This window comes from Brachyistius frenatus, unplaced genomic scaffold (assembly GCF_029030835.1).
Source record: "Brachyistius frenatus isolate BFR_SWC_R1_liver_20210118 unplaced genomic scaffold, ASM2903083v1 Contig_82, whole genome shotgun sequence".
NCBI classification, from domain to species: domain Eukaryota; kingdom Metazoa; phylum Chordata; class Actinopteri; family Embiotocidae; genus Brachyistius; species Brachyistius frenatus.
Window position 1 is genome coordinate 1,837,976 of NW_027210681.1, and position 19,292 is coordinate 1,857,267.

Sequence of the window (19,292 nt, forward strand, 5' to 3'; positions counted from 1 at the left end):
TACAGTACAGTATATATCTATATATATTATATACAAACAAACCAAGAAACACAGTCAACAGTGTTATTGTCGTGTGATGGATTTTGCCAGAGGTGAGTTATTGTAGTCTTATTGCGGTCGGCAGGAATGATCTCCTGTATCAGGAATGATCTCCTTTATCTGGAATGATCTCCTGTATCAGGAATGATCTCCTGTATCTGGAATGATCTCCTTTATCTGGAATGATCTCCTGTATCTGGAATGATCTCCTTTATCTGGAATTATCTCCTGTATCTGGAATGATCTCCTGTATCTGGAATGATCTCCTGTATCAGGAATGATCTCCTGTATCTGGAATGATCTCCTTTATCTGGAATGATCTCCTGTATCTGGAATGATCTCCTTTATCTGGAATGATCTCCTGTATCTGGAATGATCTCCTTTATCTGGAATGATCTCCTGTATCTGGAATGATCTCCTTTATCTGGAATGATCTCCTGTATCTGGAATGATCTCCTTTATCTGGAATTATCTCCTGTATCTGGAATGATCTCCTGTATCAGGAATGATCTCCTGTATCTGGAATGATCTCCTGTATCAGGAATGATCTCCTGTATCAGGAATGATCTCCTGTATCTGGAATGATCTCCTGTATCTGGAATGATTTCCTGTATCAGGAATGATCTCCTGTATCTGGAATGATCTCCTGTATCTGGAATGATCTCCTGTATCAGGAATGATCTCCTTTATCTGGAATGATCTCCTGTATCTGGAATGATCTCCTTTATCTGGAATGATCTCCTGTATCTGGAATGATCTCCTTTATCTGGAATGATCTCCTGTATCTGGAATGATCTCCTGTATCAGGAATGATCTCCTGTATCTGGAATGATCTCCTGTATCTGGAATGATCTCCTGTATCAGGAATGATCTCCTTTATCTGGAATGATCTCCTGTATCTGGAATGATCTCCTTTATCTGGAATGATCTCCTGTATCTGGAATGATCTCCTGTATCTGGAATGATCTCCTTTATCAGGAATGATCTCCTGTATCTGTCCTTGTGACAGCGGAGCTGGAGGAATCTTTTGGAGAACGTCCTCCTCTGTCCCTGCAGCAGGTGGTGGAGAGGGTGGTCAGGATTATCCAATATGGATAATAGTTTGATCAGCGTCCTCCTCTCCACCTCCTTTTCCAGGCTGTCCAGTTTGTAGCCGATGATGGAGCCGGCCTTCTTAACCAGTTTGTTAAGTCTGTTGGTGTCTCCGGCTCCAATGCTGCTCCCCCAGCAGACCCCAGCGAAGTACAAAGCACTGGCCACAACAGATGGTAGAAGATCTCCAACATCTCGCTGCACACATTGAAGGATCGAAGTTTCCTCAAGAAAAAGAGTTGACTCATCACCTTCTTGTAGACAGCATTGATGTTGGTCTTCCAGTTCAGTCTGTTGTCGATGGAGACACCAGGTACTTGTACTCCTCAACCATGTCCACCTCCTGGATGGAGTCATCTTCTTAGGGACTGGAACCAGACAGGACGTCTTCCACAGCACCGGGACCTCCTCCTGCTTCAGGCTCAGGTTGAAGAGGTGTTGTAGGACCTCAGCCAGCTGGACGGCGCAGGTCTTCAGGACCACGGGGCTGATGCCGTCAGGTCCTGCAGCCTTGCGCTGGTGGATTCTCTCCAGCTGTCTCCTAACCTGGCCAGTCGTCACAGAGAGGGGGGTGAGAAGGGTGGGGGGGTCAAGGTGTCGATGGAGGAAGAGCCCTTTGAGATTGAGGGCTCTATGCAGTTCACCAGGGGGGCAGAGGGGGGGGGGGAGGCAGCAGAGGTGTTTTGGAGGTGTGAGGTGTGGAGGAGACAGATGAGGGCGGTGAACTAAACCTGTTGAAGAAACAGTTTAGTTCATTTGACCTCTCCAGGTTCCCCCTGGTTGTTCCTCTCCAGGTTCCCCCTGGTTGTTCCTCTCTTGGTTCCCCTTGGTTGTTCCTCTCCCGGTTCCCCCTGGTTGTTCCTCTCCAGGTTCCCCCTGGTTGTCTCTCTCTCCCCTTGAACCCAGTAATCTCCTTCATACCGGTCCACACCTCCCTCACGTTGTTCTGCTGGAGTTTGGCCTCCAGCTTCCTCCTGTAGGAGTCCTTGCACTCCCTCATCTTCTCCTTCAGGTGGCGCTGCACTCTCCTGAGCTCCTCCCTGTCCCCAGACCTGAAGGCTGCTTTCTTCTGATTAAGAACTTTCAGGTCACTGGTGATCCACGGTTTATTGTTGGGGAAGCAGTGTCCAGTCCGGGATGGTACGGTGGTGTGTTCACAGAATTTGATGTATTCTGTGATACAGTCCGTCCTGCTGTTGATGTCCTCCCCATGTGGTCCACACAGCACGTCCCAGTCCGTGGACCCAAAGCAGTCCTGCAGGGCGTCTTTAGCCTCCTGTGTCCACCTCCTCACAGTCCTGGTGGTCACAGGCTGCCTCTGCACCAGAGGAACATACCTGGGAGTCAGCAGGACCAGGTTGTGGTCTGATCTACCAAGGGGGGGAAGGGCAGTAGTACTGTATGCATCCATGTCATTAGCATACAGGAGGTCCAGAGTTTTATTGTTCCTTGTGGGGCAGTTCACATACTGGTGAACAGTTGGCAGGACTTTATCCAGACTGGTTAAAGTCTCCAGTAACTAACAAAAATGCACCGGGATGCTGAGTCTGTAGTTTAGCCACCGTGGAGTGGATGGTGTCCACTGCTGCCTCTACGTCAGCTGATGGAGGAACGTACACAGCGATAACAATGGTGGACGTGAACTCCCTCGGTAAATAATACGGACGCATCCCCACGGCTAGAAGTTCAATGTCCGGGCTGCAGAAACGTTCCTTCACACACGTGGTCGGGATTACACCACCTCTCGTTCACATAGACTTCAATCCCTCCACCTTTCTTCTTACCGCTCCGAACAATGTCTCCATCCCCCCGAACGGTCCTGAAGCCGGGTACGGCCGCGCTGTGGTCCGGGAGATGTGAGTGCAGCCATGTCTCGGTGAAACACATGATGCTGCACTCCCGGTATTCCCGCTGGGTCATGTAACCAAACTCAAGTTTTCAAGTTTCACAGTGTTTCTGTTTGTTGAAGAGGATCATGTGCATCATGTGTCGGCACTTTTCAAGAAGCTAAATCACAGCAAAGAGCCGCGTGACGATCGCAAAATACCCACAAAGTAATAATCCGATGGGACCCACATTCAATCTTGCTTCAACAATCAAGAATTTCATCATCTTCGGTTCATATTTTCATTAAAAGATTCAGAGAATCTGGAAAAATCACTACAAACAGACATTATTCTGGAGTGGAAATCACTGCATGGGCTCAGGAACACTTATGGAAACCATCGTCTGAACACAGTTAATTGCTGCTTCCACAAATCAAGACAGTCGACCATGAGTTTGTTCCAATTGTTTTGTGTACGTGATAATTCAGGAACGCCTCGAGGGAATTTCTTGAATTTTTTGCACAAACGTTCACTTAGATTTAAAGATGAACTGATTGGGGTCAAAGGTCACTGTGACCTAAACATTTGGGCCATAACTCAAGAATTCATGTGGATATTATCACACAAAATGGGCTATCTACTGGATACGATTTTATTTTATATACGAAAGGTCAAAGGTCATCAGCACCAGCTTTATGGGTCAAATCCAGTTGATCTGAAAAAGAATCTAACTCCAGCTGTCAGATATATTGCAGTGAAAATGTACAGTATTATAGGTGGAGGAGTATAATGTAGTATAGTGTGCAGTACAGGCCTCTGCTGGATGATCCGGGGCTTTTATTTTGTAGGCTCAGCACCGGAAGCGGGATGTTGTTGCTCGGCTCTGCATCTCTTGATGCTCGTCAGTCCTGAAAACGAGCGAGAGCATCTCGCAGCTCACAGCGCGGAGGGTCGGTGGTCCGGGAGGGTCTCCATCAGACGTCTGAGTCCGCTTCACCGAGCAGCGGGGGTCCGCGCGGCGGTCTGCAGGGGGGGAAGTGGCGCGTGCTGCGGCGGAGGATGCTCTCCTCCTACCGGGAATCAGGACTTTCCTCTGCCGCCGTCCGGCCGGGATGCTGCGGTGTGCAGCCGGCGCTGCTCCGCTACTCTGCCCGCTGAAGTTGGATCATCTGCGGGGATTAAACATTTGTTTTTGTCGCTCTCTCTCTCGCGCTCGCGCCCTCCTCCTCTTCGCCTCTCCCCGGAACCGCCCGAGCCTCCACGGTGGGAGTAATCCGCTCCTTGTGTGTTGTGATGCTGGATTATTTTACGTCCTGACTCCGCTGGATGTTACTCACGCACAGATTTGTGAATGAGCGGCGCTGCTGATGTGAAGGCGCGAGGGGCTCTGGGAGGAAGGAACCGGGAACCGGGAACCGGGGCCGGGTGGAGGATTAGTGAGAGCCCGGATTATATTCTCCAGCAGCAGAAGCCTCCCTCCATCACTTCTGGATCCAGTTGCTGGTTTTATTTTTTCACGTCCTCGTGTCTTTGTGCACGCGGTGAGAACTTTCCAGGCGCGTGTGATTTTTGTTTGTTTGTTCTTGTTTAATATCTTTGAGGCAAAATGAAAGAAGATACTAAAGATAATAAACAATTCCTGTTAATCAAAGACACAGAAGATGAAAGAAAATAAAGTTCATCAGAAACTCTGCATGAGAGGGTGAAGATGATGATGATGATGATGATGAAGGCTGGTAAACGTCTGATTCACCTGCAGACGAGATGAACTATTAGCTAGAATTATTTCAGCAATAATATTTAATAAAATAATTAGTTAATCTGACTGTTTCCATGGAAACACTTTAAAAGTTGCCGCAGCAGATAAAAAAAAAAAAAAAGAAAACCTGAGAATTTCAAATGACGTCACATGACCAGAGGAGCCATGAAACGTCAGATAACTTCACACCAGACAGACCGGAACTCTCTGAGAGTTTGTCCTCTCTATTTGTTATGAAAAGTGAAAATAATGGTGAATATAGAAGAAAGTTTGATGTTTAAAATCACCTGAACTCAAACACAATCGGAACTCTTTTATTTTGAAAAAAAAAAAAATTCCACTTTGAGATGATGAAGAGGAAAAACCAGCAGGTGAATCTGCAAAAAAAAAGTTATTGAAAAACTTAAGTAAAAAAAAAATCAACCCGTTCTGCTGTGGAGGATCCGGAACCACAAGCAGCAGCTGCAGGACAGAACCGGGCAGTACCGGGCGGAGGAGGCGCGCCCGGTGTCCCCGTCAGATGAGTGAACATGTCGGACCGGAGCGCCCCGGGCTGCCGGCTCAGACTGGACTGGGTCTACGGGTACCGGGGCCACCAGTGCCGGAATAACCTGTACTACACGGCCGGGAAGGAGGTGGTGTACTTCGTGGCCGGAGTCGGGGTGGTCTACAACACCAGGGAACACAGCCAGAGGTTCTACCTGGGGCACAACGATGACATCATCAGGTAAGACCCGCCACATCCCCATAGATAATGAAAAACATACTAGAAAAGATTTCGTAAAATTACAATTAATAGCTCCAATTTGAGACCTGTTTTTCAGCCTTTATTTGTTTACATTTTAGAAAATTAATTTAGCCGAATTAACGATTCAAAGTTTATTTATGTGAAACAATAATGAATCATCTGGCAAGTATCACTGAACTACTTTGATTTTGGAGAAAACTTTTAAAACCGGATGATTCTTGTGCAGGTTTTTGTACCGTCTTATTTTTCCTCTGATTTAAACATTTTTTCTGGATGCACACCGGAAATATTGACATCCTGTGAAAGTGTGAGTCGCACTGAATCTAAAAATATGTTTCGTGTCTGTGTGTTCAGGTCTGAAGGAGTTAAAATGGATTCTTGACACTAAAACGTTTCACAGATGGAAACCAAACTACAGCTCAAATTATTCCAACCATCAAATCCGCTGACAAAGCTGCCTGTATCGTCCCATTAGTCTCCACTACATTATCTCATAGGAAACAGATATGAGCCTAATTATGAGCTAAAGGCCGAGACATAATTACAAGATAAAGTCTTGACATCTTTTGTCAAATTCAGTCTGCTTCAGTGGACCTATGAGCTTTTAGCAGGAGGAGGGAGACAAATCAGAGACGTCACGTTAAAGTCAGGAATAAATACCTCAACCAGCTTCAAACTAATACATATATTATTGTAAATGTTTAAAAAAGTGCTACATCAAATCAATGTTTTCACAGATTGATGAAAAATAAACCGTTATAACTTTTTTAAAGATGAATCTCCCAATAAAATGTAGCTATAAACTTATAAAGAAAAGAGGACCCACAGTCGATCCCTGAGGAACTCCAAACCGACTTTCAGCTCATAAAGACTTAAAATCCTTCACAAAAAATATTTTTATAAAATCTGACAAACTTTCATCTGAATTTCACATGTTTAAAATGTTGTTTTACATTTAATATTCACATGAAATTCATGGTTTTACACATCAAACAAAACTTTAATTTAGGACGTGAGAAATGTGAAGTTTATCATTAAAATCAAACTTCTATTAGTCAAACAAAGTCAGGATGATAAATGGGAAGAGAATCTATTCATAGTTCTGATATGAAGTTCAGATGAACTCATCTGAGGAAAATGTAACATTATTTTATCATGTTCTGTGCATATAAAACTACAAACACCAGAAAACTGCAAAAAAAAAAAAAAAAAAAAACCCTCATGTACAAAAATAACTTCATAATCCTGGAAAACATCTTCAACACCTTCACAGCAGAAACTAATTACATTTTTGTTCAGAGTGTAAACCGGTTTAATAAACACCGACAACCGTTAATCTGGGATTATCAGAAAGTTATATAATGCGTTTGTTTCCCAGTCAGAGCGGGAAAAGGACTTTTTAGCCATTTTGCCTCTATTTGTAGTCATTTTGCATCTATTTGTAGTCATTTTGCATCCCACTGTGGTGGTCCTGCACATCTTTTTAGTAGTTTGGAAACTCTTGGTGGTTGTTCTGAATGTCTTTGTGGTCTTTGTGCTAATTTTATGTGTCTTTTTTAGTCATACATTTCTCTGAGGTCATTGTATATCTGTCAGTGGTTATTTAAGCCATTTTGTGTCCCATAATGACGGTTTTGCATCACTTTGTGGTCATTCTGCATCCCTATGTGGTTTTGAACCCCTTTGGTGTCGTTTGGCATCCCTATGGAGTCCATTTGTTGGTCGGGGGGTGTTGTGTCTGTTTTGTTTCAAATTCGGATCATTTTGCATCCCATTGTGGTCATTTTATGTCTTCTCGTACAGGCACCATTGGGTGCGGTACGGGATATCGCACTGTTGGCATAGCCTGTCCAGTAATACAGTCATCACCACAGATTTATAGTTTACCAGGGACTCGATTTTAATCCGACTTTATGAAATTATTTAATCATTTCTTACAAAATGTAATGAAATAAATACAATTGTTGATGATAATATATAACAATATAAATGTTAGTGATGAATTTATATGAATATAACTGTTAATAATAGTATATATGTTATGTGTGCAGCGTTTACATTTTGAATGAATGATTTGAAAATACCCAACTGAGCTGTGGAGCAGCAGAAGGGATTTTCTCTGTTGATGAGAGCAAATTAGAGCGAGTGGAGGAGGGAGATGATTCAGCGAGGTCGCTCATTCATCGAAACACACACACACACACACACACACACACACACACACACACACACACACACACACACACACACACACACACACACACACACACACACACACACACACACACACACACACACCTGGTGTATTCACCAACACTGAGCAGGCTGTGAGTCATTGGAGCAGCAGGCGTGTTTGGACAGTTTATACAGCAGGCCAGTCAGCTGCAGCCTGCGGGTGTATGTATGTGTGTGTGTGTGTGTGTGTGTGTGTGTGTGTGTGTGTGTGTGTGTGTGTGTGTGTGTGTGTGTGTGTGTGTGTGTGTGTGTGTGTGTACGTGTCACACTAATTGAAAAGCTGGATGCTGCCTCAGCTGGCCGTGGTTTCTGATAGAAGTGTTAAATTTGAGTTTGGGCCAAATTATCAGCTACCTGCAGGTTTGAGGCAGCATGTGGAGAAACAACATTAAATATGTTGCATGTGGAGCTGCTGAGGTTTTCATTAAAACCAAAAACCAAATCCAGAATCAGATCCACTCATCGAATCTGAATCTACTGAACAGATCGGATCAGAAGGTCGGATACCAGCTGAACGTTTACTGCATGTGTTTCCTGTCTGTTACTTTTTCCTTTCTGAATGATAACATAAATGTTATGAAATGAGCTGCAGAAAATGGCTGAAAAACTTCCAGTATAATTAAAACATAAAAGTTCCTGCTGAAACAGACTTCCTGTTCCATGAAGAGGAATTCAAACGGATTATTTCCATCCAAACATGAACTCTTTTAGTGTGAATCTCTGAGCACGTAGCAGATCTACGTGTTCAGGATCTACAAGCTCCTCCTCCTTAAATCCCAGCTTGTTATTTTTACATTATGGAACATATCAAGCAGCAGACGGGACGCGCTGACAGGCGAAACTGTCGGCCGCCTCCGGTCTTCCTTCATCCTGCAGACGTGCAGCAGTGAAGTCGTACAGTTGGGACTCAGTCGCTGTTTCTGGCTGCAGGAAATGATTCTGTCTGTGATGCGTCGGCCGTTTCATCGCCGCTGGCAGCGCCGCTCCTCTGGAGATCTGCCAACGCAGCATCGCCGGCCGAACCGGTGGAGACGAGTTCTGGTCTCAGTTCGGAAACCTCAAAACAACCAGAACGCGTTTGATTTAACATCGTCTGTTTAAAGAGGAATAACTTCTCATTTAAATGTCGCAGAAAAGAAGAAGAGACGTTCAGAATATCAAACGTTTATCCTTAAATTAATTTATTTTTCTGCATAGAAATATAGTGAAGACACTTTTCATTTTTCAGCTTGCGAAATGTCAAAGCGTTTTTTTTTCAAGCAGCAACAATTAAAGATGTGACAGAGGTCAGAGGTCACAGCTCCAAAGTCCACTGTGGAAGTGCCACAAATTGCCCAAATTGCCACCAAGTGCCACTCCCTCCGAAAAAACCCTGATATTTTTAGATTCCCCAGTAAATAAATTCATGTTTGATCTGAGTTTTCCTTCATGTCAGAAACAAACATCCTCTCAGTGTTCCTGCAGCTTCTTCAGAATTAGAACGGTCTCTCCGCCTCCCCCGGTGGAGCGCTTCAGTAATTGCGGGCTCCGTGTTGACGCATTAAATCGATGCTGAGTGTTTCTGAAAGGGGAGAGAGTGCGACTGTCTTCTTCTTTCATTGGCTTCCTTTCATGGCCGAGACCTCCCGCGGGGCGATCAGCCTTTATGTTCCTCCGTCAGCCGGCTGCTGAATAGTTCCAGTTATTACCAGGAGCAGGAAGCTGCCGCGCTGCGCTCACATTTCCAGCTCTCCGTTCACTTTGGTCTGCAGGTTTTCTTCTTCTTCGTGAGTTAAAACCTGCCGACGCTCTCTGGCTCTCTGACCTGGTTCAGTTTCTCTTTAGTTAAGTTCGGCTCATCGAGTCCGAATCTTTTCTTTGCCAAGAAATAACTGAAAGAGGAGAACGAGCTGAGCTTTTTAAGACCATAACATGGAATATATAATGACATTTTACATTAAAATACTTTTTCTTTTCTTACATAATTTAAATATTTCCTTTATCTGAATGTAACACAACCAATGTCAGGTTTTCAAATACTCTTGTCTATTGAAAATATTTATCGTGTTTTTTGTGCTTTTTTTCGATCAAATATTTTACTCTTTTTTTGGGGGGGGGTTGTTGTAAAGCCTTTATTTAAATCACAGACTGGATATGAAAGAGTTCGTAGCTTCAGGTCTGTAAAATGGTTCCGATCCAGAAGTGCCTTCAGCTGCAATACCAGCGAGTGCCACTAGAGGTCGGCTCCAAAAAGCCTCCGGCTCCATAGACTCCCATTCAACTTCTCTCATCAAATCCAAAGTGAATAAAATGTGTCCATCAGTTATCTCGGTGTTGTTAGCTAAAGTCACTCCTTCTTCTTAGTTTTCTGGAGGTCCATCTGAAAATAATCCCTCATTCATTAGAAAAGAAGATTCAAGAAGACCTGGTTTTGGGGGCGTGTCTGTTTGATTGACAGGCCTGTGGTGCAGTCAGGTTACAGCTATCAGTGGTCAGGTTTCCAATCAGATCAGTCAGATCCACCGCTGGCTCCTCCCCCGGCTCGTCCAAATATGGTCACTTCCTGCTCCAAACCGCTCCGAACTAGCAAGATGATGACGGACAGAATCTGAACTGGAGGATTCATAACGTTCACAAACCAACAATGACATCACTGATGGATGATGACATCACTGCTGGTTGATGACATCACTGATGGATGATGACATCACTGCTGGTTGATGATTGCTTTATACAGAATGTTCTTATCGTTTTGTTTGTGTACAACAGGAAACCTGTTTTCTCTAAACTTTGGTCCACAGCTCATCATGTTTTTCATTGCTGCTGTTTTTCCTGCCAGAACATAAAATGAAATGAAAAATGTTATCTGCTCATCAAATTAAAATGAAACTGAAGAATCTGCTGATGTCGTCCGAGGAGCCGAAACTGTTTTACTGTCGGAGCGCTCAGAGTTTAATAAACACAGTTTCTCATATTACTGCCTGAACAGACTGAGCAGACCTCACAGAAAGTTATGAGCTTCTGTAATCAGAGTCTCGTCCTCCCTGTGGAGGCGGCGCTGAACGGGTCCACTGGGCCCTGAACCAGGAGCAGAACCAGGACCAGGACCAGAGAAATAACTGTAAGAGATGTGTGAACTTAATTTGGGGAACAGAAAGAAGTCTCAGGGAGGTAAACCCGCTCAGAGAGGAAACTGAAACCAACTCACAAAGAGGGAAGAAGAAGAGCACTCAGACTAAATACAGCAGGGAGGGAAGGACAACGAGGGACAGGTGAAACTAATCACAAAACAAGTTTGACTCGCAAGAAATCCCCAATTTTGTAGCGGAAATCACCGCATGGGCTCAGGAACACTTGGCTGTGAGCGGACATGTTAAAGATTTTCTGTTCCCCAAAATATTTGATCCAAAATCTGATGAGACATTAATGTGAAACCCAGCAGGTGTAAATAAAGTGGAACGAGCCTTTAGCTAGTTTACAGGTTTGAATGTTGGACTGAGTCAGAATAAGGAGATTGATGCACGTCAACGTGACGTCCTCTGAAATGATGGAGACACGACTGCAGAATGATTACGCAGCTCGTCACCGTGACGACTACTGAACGTGTAAAATCGTTGACGTTTGCGCAAAGTCGTGTTTTTTTGCATCGTCGTGGTTTTTAGGAAACAAATGAAGACGAGCAGCGACTGAAGGATCTGCTGCGCTCGCTTTGTGTCGTCCTCTGCCTCTCCTTCCTCTCCTGTCCCACTTCCTGTTGGTCGCCTGCAGGCACAACCTGACCGACCAACTCACTCACACACACACACACACACACACACACACACACACACACACACACACACACACACACACACACACACACACACACACACACACACACACACACACACACACACACACACACACACACACACACAGGAAGAACGACACCAATCCAAAGGACATCATTATGTTTGCTGTGCAGTTTTGATGGTATTTCTGCTTGACTGAGTAAAACGAACGGATCGTCCGGAGGCACAAAGAAAGAAAGACTCCGTTTATTCTTGAAAGTCAATAAAGGCTCTTATTTTTTTAAATCATTTTCAATATCTACATGCTATTTTTGTCAGATCAGCTGACAGACCCCTGAAACAAGAATTTACTTACAATTCTTACGTGTTTAAAGAGCCAATCATTTCCTCTAAGAGACCCAATTAAAACAAAAAGAATTGTCAAAGTTGTCGTATAAATATTTCAGGTGTATCGTTCGATTCACGACGTCCACTCGAAGCCTCGTTTTGATCCGCTCCTGTTGGCCCTGTTAAAGATATTCTGCATTACACTGTAAATATAAACTCAACACTTCTTGTATGTGTTTCAAATTAAAAGCCCCTCTTGTGTTGCAGTTGGCAGAAACAATTTATTTCTTATCAAGGCTTTTATTGTGAAACATTTGCAGGAAGGTGTTGTGACTCAAATTAAACATTAACAACAAAAAAAACATACTAAAAATTCCACAAATTACATCGCAATCTTTGAGAAAAGCCGTCGCAAAATTGGCATATTTGATCGCAACGATCACAAATTTCATTAAGTATTGATTACAGTTTATTTAAAATAGGAAAAACTACCTGTCGACTTCCTGGTTCCAGATTTTGTCCTCGAGGAAAGAAACTGTGGAAAAGTAGTAGAAAAACATTCACACACACACACACACACACACACACACACACACACACACACACACACACACACACACACACACACACACACACACACACACACACACACACACTGTGATTGTGCTGCTGTTTGTGTTTCCAGAGAGTTGAATATCTTGGTTTCCATGTTGACACACAGATCAGCTGAGAAACACGTGATGGAAACACAAACACACACACACATACAGGTAATACACATGAACACACACACACACACACACACACACACACACACACACACACACACACACACACACACACACACACACACACACACACACACACACACACACACACACACACACACACACACACACACACACACACACATACAGGTAATACACATGAACACACACACACACACACACACACACACACACACACACACACACACACACACACACACACACACACATACAGGCAACACACACTCAGTCATTTAGAGAAACAGATCACACACATGTTGCTGCTTCATGATGATAAACATCTTTATTGATCGGTTTGAATTCAAGTCTCAAAATTTAATTTAAATTTTCCAAATATTTCACTTCAGGATAATTAAATCTTATTTTTTCTATCAAAAATGTATAATCTTAATAATAATAATAAACTTTATTTTTATCGCATCTTTCATCCAAGAAAAGCAGCTCAACATGTTTTACAGCAAGAAAATGACGCGCAGTGTTTCACATAAAAACAGATATGAAGGAACGTGTAAGAATATAGATTAGAAATAAAATGTATAAGAACTTAAAATGAACACAAATAGAGTTCAAATATACAATGAAGCAAGCTCGCAGTATCATGAGAGTTTTTTGACCGGATGTCCTCGGTTCAGCTCCTCGTCCCGCTCGGATGTAAATCAACTTCTGTCTGTTACTGCTGCTTGAAGGAGCGTTGGACTTCATGCATCCGTTAACAGGGAGAGCAGGAGGCCGTCAGTGTTCCCTGCAGGCTCATCATCATCAACCACCACGAAACCCGACCGGTTCAGCCCGACCCGAGGCCCGGCCCGACCCGAGGCCCGGCCCGACCCGAGGCCCGGCCCGACCCGAGGCCCGGCCCGACCCGAGGCCCGGCCCGACCCGACCCGACCCGACCCGAGGCCCGGCGGCTCCCCGGGCGCCCACAGAGTGCGTGAAGCGTAGCGAAGCTCGTCTCCGGCTCACCGCGGAGCACGCTATGCTAACCGGCCGCGCTGATGAAGATCGGTCCGATCGCGTCGTCGTTGTCGGCGCTAGCGGCCGGACAGCCGGCTCATCGTCAGCGATGCGTTCAGGGTCGGGAGAAAAGACGCTGCTGGCCGTCGATGAGGCGATAAGATGTCGTACGAACTGAACTTAACTTTCCTACAACTGTTCTGCCGGCGGGGTTCAAAAGACGGCTGCAGTCAGTTCATGTCTGTCTGTAGTTGTTTCGTTATTTCGTGTCTGTAGTTGTTTCGTTATTTCGTGTCTGTAGTTGTTTCGTTATTTCGTGTCTGTAGTTGTTTCGTTATTTCGTGTCTGTAGTTGTTTCGTTATTTCGTGTCTGTAGTTGTTTCGTTATTTCGTGTCTGTCTGTAGTTGTTTAGAAACCTCTCTGTAGTCGTTTTGCATCTCTTTTAGTTGTTTTGCGTGTGTTTGTTATCATTTTGCATCTGTTTTGAACTCTTTTGTGTCTATTTGTTTTGAACTCTTTTGTGTCTATTTGTTTTGAACTCTTTTGTGTCTATTTGTTTTGAACTCTTTTGTGTCTATTTGTTTTGAACTCTTTTGTGTCTATTTGTTTTGAACTCTTTTGTGTCTATTTGTTTTGAACTCTTTTGTGTCTATTTGTTTTGAACTCTTTTGTGTCTATTTGTTTTGAACTCTTTTGTGTCTATTTGTTTTGAACTCTTTTGTGTCTATTTGTTGTGATTTCTTAGGTTTTTTTTCCAGTCGTTTTGTGTCTTTTTGTTGTCATTTTGCGTGTTTTTTGGTGAGGTTGTCTGAAGAGTCCCTCCTCAGCAGATCCACACTGACGATCCTCTGCAGATAATGTACTAAACTACAGTACCTTATAGAAATGATTGCCCCCTGAGCCCCGGAGCCCCTGGGACTGTGCGTGGGAAGCCCGCTCAGTAATCCGTCCTAACTGGGATGAGAGCACTAATAATTAAAGATGAATCCCACTTCTTGATAAATAATTGGTGGCGTTGCCTTTTGATGGAGTCGGTAGAAGTTGAACTGGTGTTTCTCTCCAGACCTCAGCTCAACATGAAGAACAAGGAGGAGAGATGATTCCTCGAAGCCTCTTTGACTTCACGCGTGCGCCTCCTTTCTCCCGACAGACTCGGCTCGCGGCAGCCGGCCCGGTGGCTCTGAGGATTCACAGCTCAGTGGTCTTCATCAAGACCATGACTAAGAAATTATCCGTCAGCATCCCACCGCCAATCTGCCCCGCAGCCGCCGATGTTCCCACGATCGGCTGGCGCTCTGAAACACACACTTCCCTCCTGCACACAGATTTACTCCGACACTCAAACCTCTCCGGGTATTATGTCACTCTGGAAACGGAATTTAAGCTACTTATTGTAAGGAGAGAGAAGGACACACAATGAAAGGGAGAAACTGAACTCCTTATCGTGCCTTTAAAAAGGGAGATTTTATTTTTAGGTTCTTTCCTCCGACGCAGTTATTAAACTTTTGATCACTTCCTCCCTGGAGGCGGCTGATACCCGGCAGCAACTTTCTCCGTTCAACTGTGAGCAGCCGTGTTTCCACAGGAGGTTCCTCCGCCCGGCGACAGCTTCTTCTACGCTGCCACAAATCACAAACGCTTTCCTTTTTGAATGGACTCGTTTGGTGGAGATTACACAACCCAGCAGCTCGCTGCTAAACTCCCCTCAAACATTCACTGCAGCTGAAAGTCAACAATTCTTATGGATTTTAATGAGATCTCACTGACAAAATGTTTTCATTTCAAAAACAACCCTCAGAGCTACAGAGACTCTGAAGACTCCAAGTGGCTTTAAAAGCACTTTAAAAGCCTTTGAGTTTGTCCTTCTGTTGGAGGTTTCTTCTGTTAAAGAGAGTTTTTCCTTCTGTTGGAGGTTTCTTCTGTTAAAGAGATTTTTCCTTCTGTTGGAGGTTTCTTCTGTTAAAGAGATTTTTCCTTCTGTTGGAGGTTTCTTCATGTTAAAAGAGAGTTTTTCCTTCTGTTGGAGGGTTCTTCATGTTAAAAGAGAGTTTTTCCTTCTGTTGGAGGTTTCTTCATGTTAAAAGAGAGTTTTTCCTTCTGTTGGAGGTTTCTTCTGTTAAAGAGAGTTTTTCCTTCTGTTGGAGGGTTCTTCATGTTAAAAGAGAGTTTTTCCTTCTGTTGGAGGTTTCTTCATGTTAAAAGAGTTTTTCCTTCTGTTGGAGGTTTCTTCTGTTAAAGAGAGTTTTTCCTTCTGTTGGAGGTTTCTTCTGTTAAAGAGAGTTTGTCCTTCTGTTGGAGGTTTCTTCTGGTAAAAGAGAGATTTTCCTTCTGTTGGAGGTTTCTTCTGTTAAAGAGAGTTTTTCCTTCTGTTGGAGGTTTCTTCATGTTAAAAGAGAGTTTTTCCTTCTGTTGGAGGTTTCTTCTGTTAAAGAGAGTTTTTCCTTCTGTTGGAGGGTTCTTCATGTTAAAAGAGAGTTTTTCCTTCTGTTGGAGGTTTCTTCATGTTAAAGAGAGTTTTTCCTTCTGTTGGAGGTTTCTTCTGTTAAAGAGAGTTTTTCCTTCTGTTGGAGGGTTCTTCATGTTAAAAGAGAGTTTTTCCTTCTGTTGGAGGTTTCTTCATGTCAAAAGAGAGTTTGTCCTTCTGTTGGAGGGTTCTTCATGTTAAAAGAGAGTTTTTCCTTCTGTTGGAGGTTTCTTCTGGTAAAAGAGAGTTTTTCCTTCTGTTGGAGGTTTCTTCTGTTAAAGAGAGTTTTTCATTCTGTTGGAGGTTTATTCTGTTAAAAGAGAGTTTTTCCTTCTGTTGGAGGTTTCTTCTGTTAAAGAGAGTTTTTCATTCTGTTGGAGGTTTATTCTGGTAAAAGAGAGTTTTTCCTTCTGTTGGAGGTTTCTTCTGTTAAAAGAGAGTTTTTCCTTCTGTTGGAGGTTTCTTCTGCTAAAGATAGTTTTTCCTTCTGTTGGAGGTTTATTCTGGTAAAAGAGAGTTTTTCCTTCTGTTGGAGGTTTCTTCTGTTAAAAGAGAGTTTTTCCTTCTGTTGGAGGGTTCTTCATGTTAAAAGAGAGTTTTTCCTTCTGTTGGAGGTTTCTTCTGTTAAAAGAGAGTTTTTCCTTCTGTTGGAGGTTTATTCTGTTAAAAGAGAGTTTTTCCTTCTGTTGGAGGTTTCTTCATGTTAAAGAGAGTTTTTCCTTCTGTTGGAGGTTTCTTCTGTTAAAGAGAGTTTTTCCTTCTGTTGGAGGTTTCTTCTGTTAAAAGAGAGTTTTTCCTTCTGTTGGAGGTTTCTTCATGTTAAAAGAGAGTTTTTCATTCTGTTGGAGGTTTCTTCATGTTAAAAGAGAGTTTTTCCTTCTGTTGGAGTGTTCTTTATGTTAAAAGAGAGTTTTTCCTTCTGTTGGAGGGTTCTTCATGTTAAAAGAGAGTTTTTCCTTCTGTTGGAGGTTTCTTCATGTTAAAAGAGAGTTTTTCCTTCTGTTGGAGGTTTCTTCTGTTAAAGAGAGTTTTTCCTTCTGTTGGAGGGTTCTTCATGTTAAAAGAGTTTTTCCTTCTGTTGGAGGTTTCTTCTGTTAAAGAGAGTTTTTCCTTCTGTTGGAGGTTTCTTCTGTTAAAGAGAGTTTGTCCTTCTGTTGGAGGTTTCTTCTGGTAAAAGAGAGATTTTCCTTCTGTTGGAGGTTTCTTCTGTTAAAGAGAGTTTTTCCTTCTGTTGGAGGTTTCTTCATGTTAAAAGAGAGTTTTTCCTTCTGTTGGAGGTTTCTTCTGTTAAAGAGAGTTTTTCCTTCTGTTGGAGGGTTCTTCATGTTAAAAGAGAGTTTTTCCTTCTGTTGGAGGTTTCTTCATGTTAAAAGAGAGTTTTTCCTTCTGTTGGAGGTTTCTTCTGTTAAAGAGAGTTTTTCCTTCTGTTGGAGGGTTCTTCATGTTAAAAGAGAGTTTTTCCTTCTGTTGGAGGTTTCTTCATGTCAAAAGAGAGTTTGTCCTTCTGTTGGAGGGTTCTTCATGTTAAAAGAGAGTTTTTCCTTCTGTTGGAGGTTTCTTCTGGTAAAAGAGAGTTTTTCCTTCTGTTGGAGGTTTCTTCTGTTAAAGAGAGTTTTTCATTCTGTTGGAGGTTTATTCTGGTAAAAGAGAGTTTTTCCTTCTGTTGGAGGTTTCTTCTGTTAAAAGAGAGTTTTTCCTTCTGTTGGAGGTTTCTTCTGCTAAAGATAGTTTTTCCTTCTGTTGGAGGTTTATTCTGGTAAAAGAGAGTTTTTCCTTCTGTTGGAGGTTTCTTCATGTTAAAAGAGAGTTTTTCCTTCTGTTGGAGGGTTCTTCATGTTAAAAGAGAGTTTTTCCTTCTGTTGGAGGTTTCTTCTGTTAAAGAGAGTTTTTCATTCTGTTGGAGGTTTATTCTGTTAAAAGAGAGTTTTTCCTTCTGTTGGAGGTTTCTTCATGTTAAAGAGAGTTTTTCCTTCTGTTGGAGGTTTCTTCTGTTAAAGAGAGTTTTTCCTTCTGTTGGAGGTTTCTTCTGTTAAAAGAGAGTTTTTCCTTCTGTTGGAGGTTTCTTCATGTTAAAAGAGAGTTTTTCATTCTGTTGGAGGTTTCTTCATGTTAAAAGAGAGTTTTTCCTTCTGTTGGAGTGTTCTTTATGTTAAAAGAGAGTTTTTCCTTCTGTTGGAGGGTTCTTCATGTTAAAAGAGAGTTTTTCCTTCTGTTGGAGGTTTCTTCATGTTAAAAGAGAGTTTTTCCTTCTGTTGGAGGTTTCTTCTGTTAAAGAGAGTTTTTCCTTCTGTTGGAGGGTTCTTCATGTTAAAAGAGTTTTTCCTTCTGTTGGAGGTTTCTTCATGTTAAAAGAGAGTTTTTCATTCTGTTGGAGGTTTCTTCATGTTAAAAGAGAGTTTTTCCTTCTGTTGGAGTGTTCTTTATGTTAAAAGAGAGTTTTTCCTTCTGTTGGAGGTTTCTTCATGTTAAAAGAGAGTTTTTCCTTCTGTAAGAGGTTTCTTCCTGTTGAATTGAATTGAACTGGAAGCTGTCTGAAATCAAACTAATGATGTGTAAAATCATTTTTAGTCATTTTTTACTTTTTGAAAATCTGTTATTGTCTGGATGAAAACTGCAGAAAGGAACAGGAAGTTCAGATGTGTGTATGAAAATATTAATCCAAGAGACTCCCTGGTGTTCACAGCTATCCCAACAAGGTCAACGGGGGGAAAACATGCCTTTGTTGTATTATGCATCCCACTCATGTCCACAGAGGAGGAGTTTCTCTGAGCTATTTATAGAAGCTGCCCTGATTTCAGCACCTGCTATAAATAAACTCACCTACACTGATTTTATTCTGAGCTGCAGGTAGTCTTGTTTGTGGCGCCAACATGTAAAACAGGAATAATCTCATTATGTGTCTCCTTGTGTTTGTTTTGTATCTTTGTAGTTGTTTTGTGTCTTTGTGTTACTTTAGCATCTCTTTGTGTTACTTTCTCATCTTTTTGTAGTTGTTCCAGCTGATGCTTTGACTGTGGGCCCCCTGATGATCTCAGTGGCCCTTCAACTGTAACCATTAAAACATTATGACTCCACCTTTAACCATAACTTGGAACCAAAATGCTGCAGAAATGTTTCCGATGGATGGAGCTTTAATTTGTCCGTACAAACGTAGAAAGACGCTTTAATCGTGTCAATTAAATCTGGATGAGCTCACATCCTCCGATGAATATTGTAAATGCCACATGAATAATAAATTAACTCGCTCTTTGTGTGTGTGTGTGTGTGTGTGTGTGTGTGTGTGTGTGTG

General features: G+C 42.7%; 1 protein-coding gene across 3 annotated transcripts in view; it reads left to right on the forward strand.

Annotated features, from left to right (window-relative positions):
* The first annotated feature begins 3,888 nt into the window (after positions 1–3,888).
* The window catches only part of LOC138627188 (echinoderm microtubule-associated protein-like 6), a 53,997-nt gene continuing 38,593 nt past the window's right edge, over positions 3,889–19,292 (forward strand). For all 3 annotated transcript variants that reach the window (XM_069709357.1, XM_069709360.1, XM_069709358.1), the window contains exon 1: positions 3,889–5,443. In XM_069709357.1, coding sequence (XP_069565458.1) covers positions 5,247–5,443 — 197 coding nt within the window. In that variant the 5' untranslated portion in view covers positions 3,889–5,246. The remainder of the gene's footprint in view (positions 5,444–19,292) is intronic.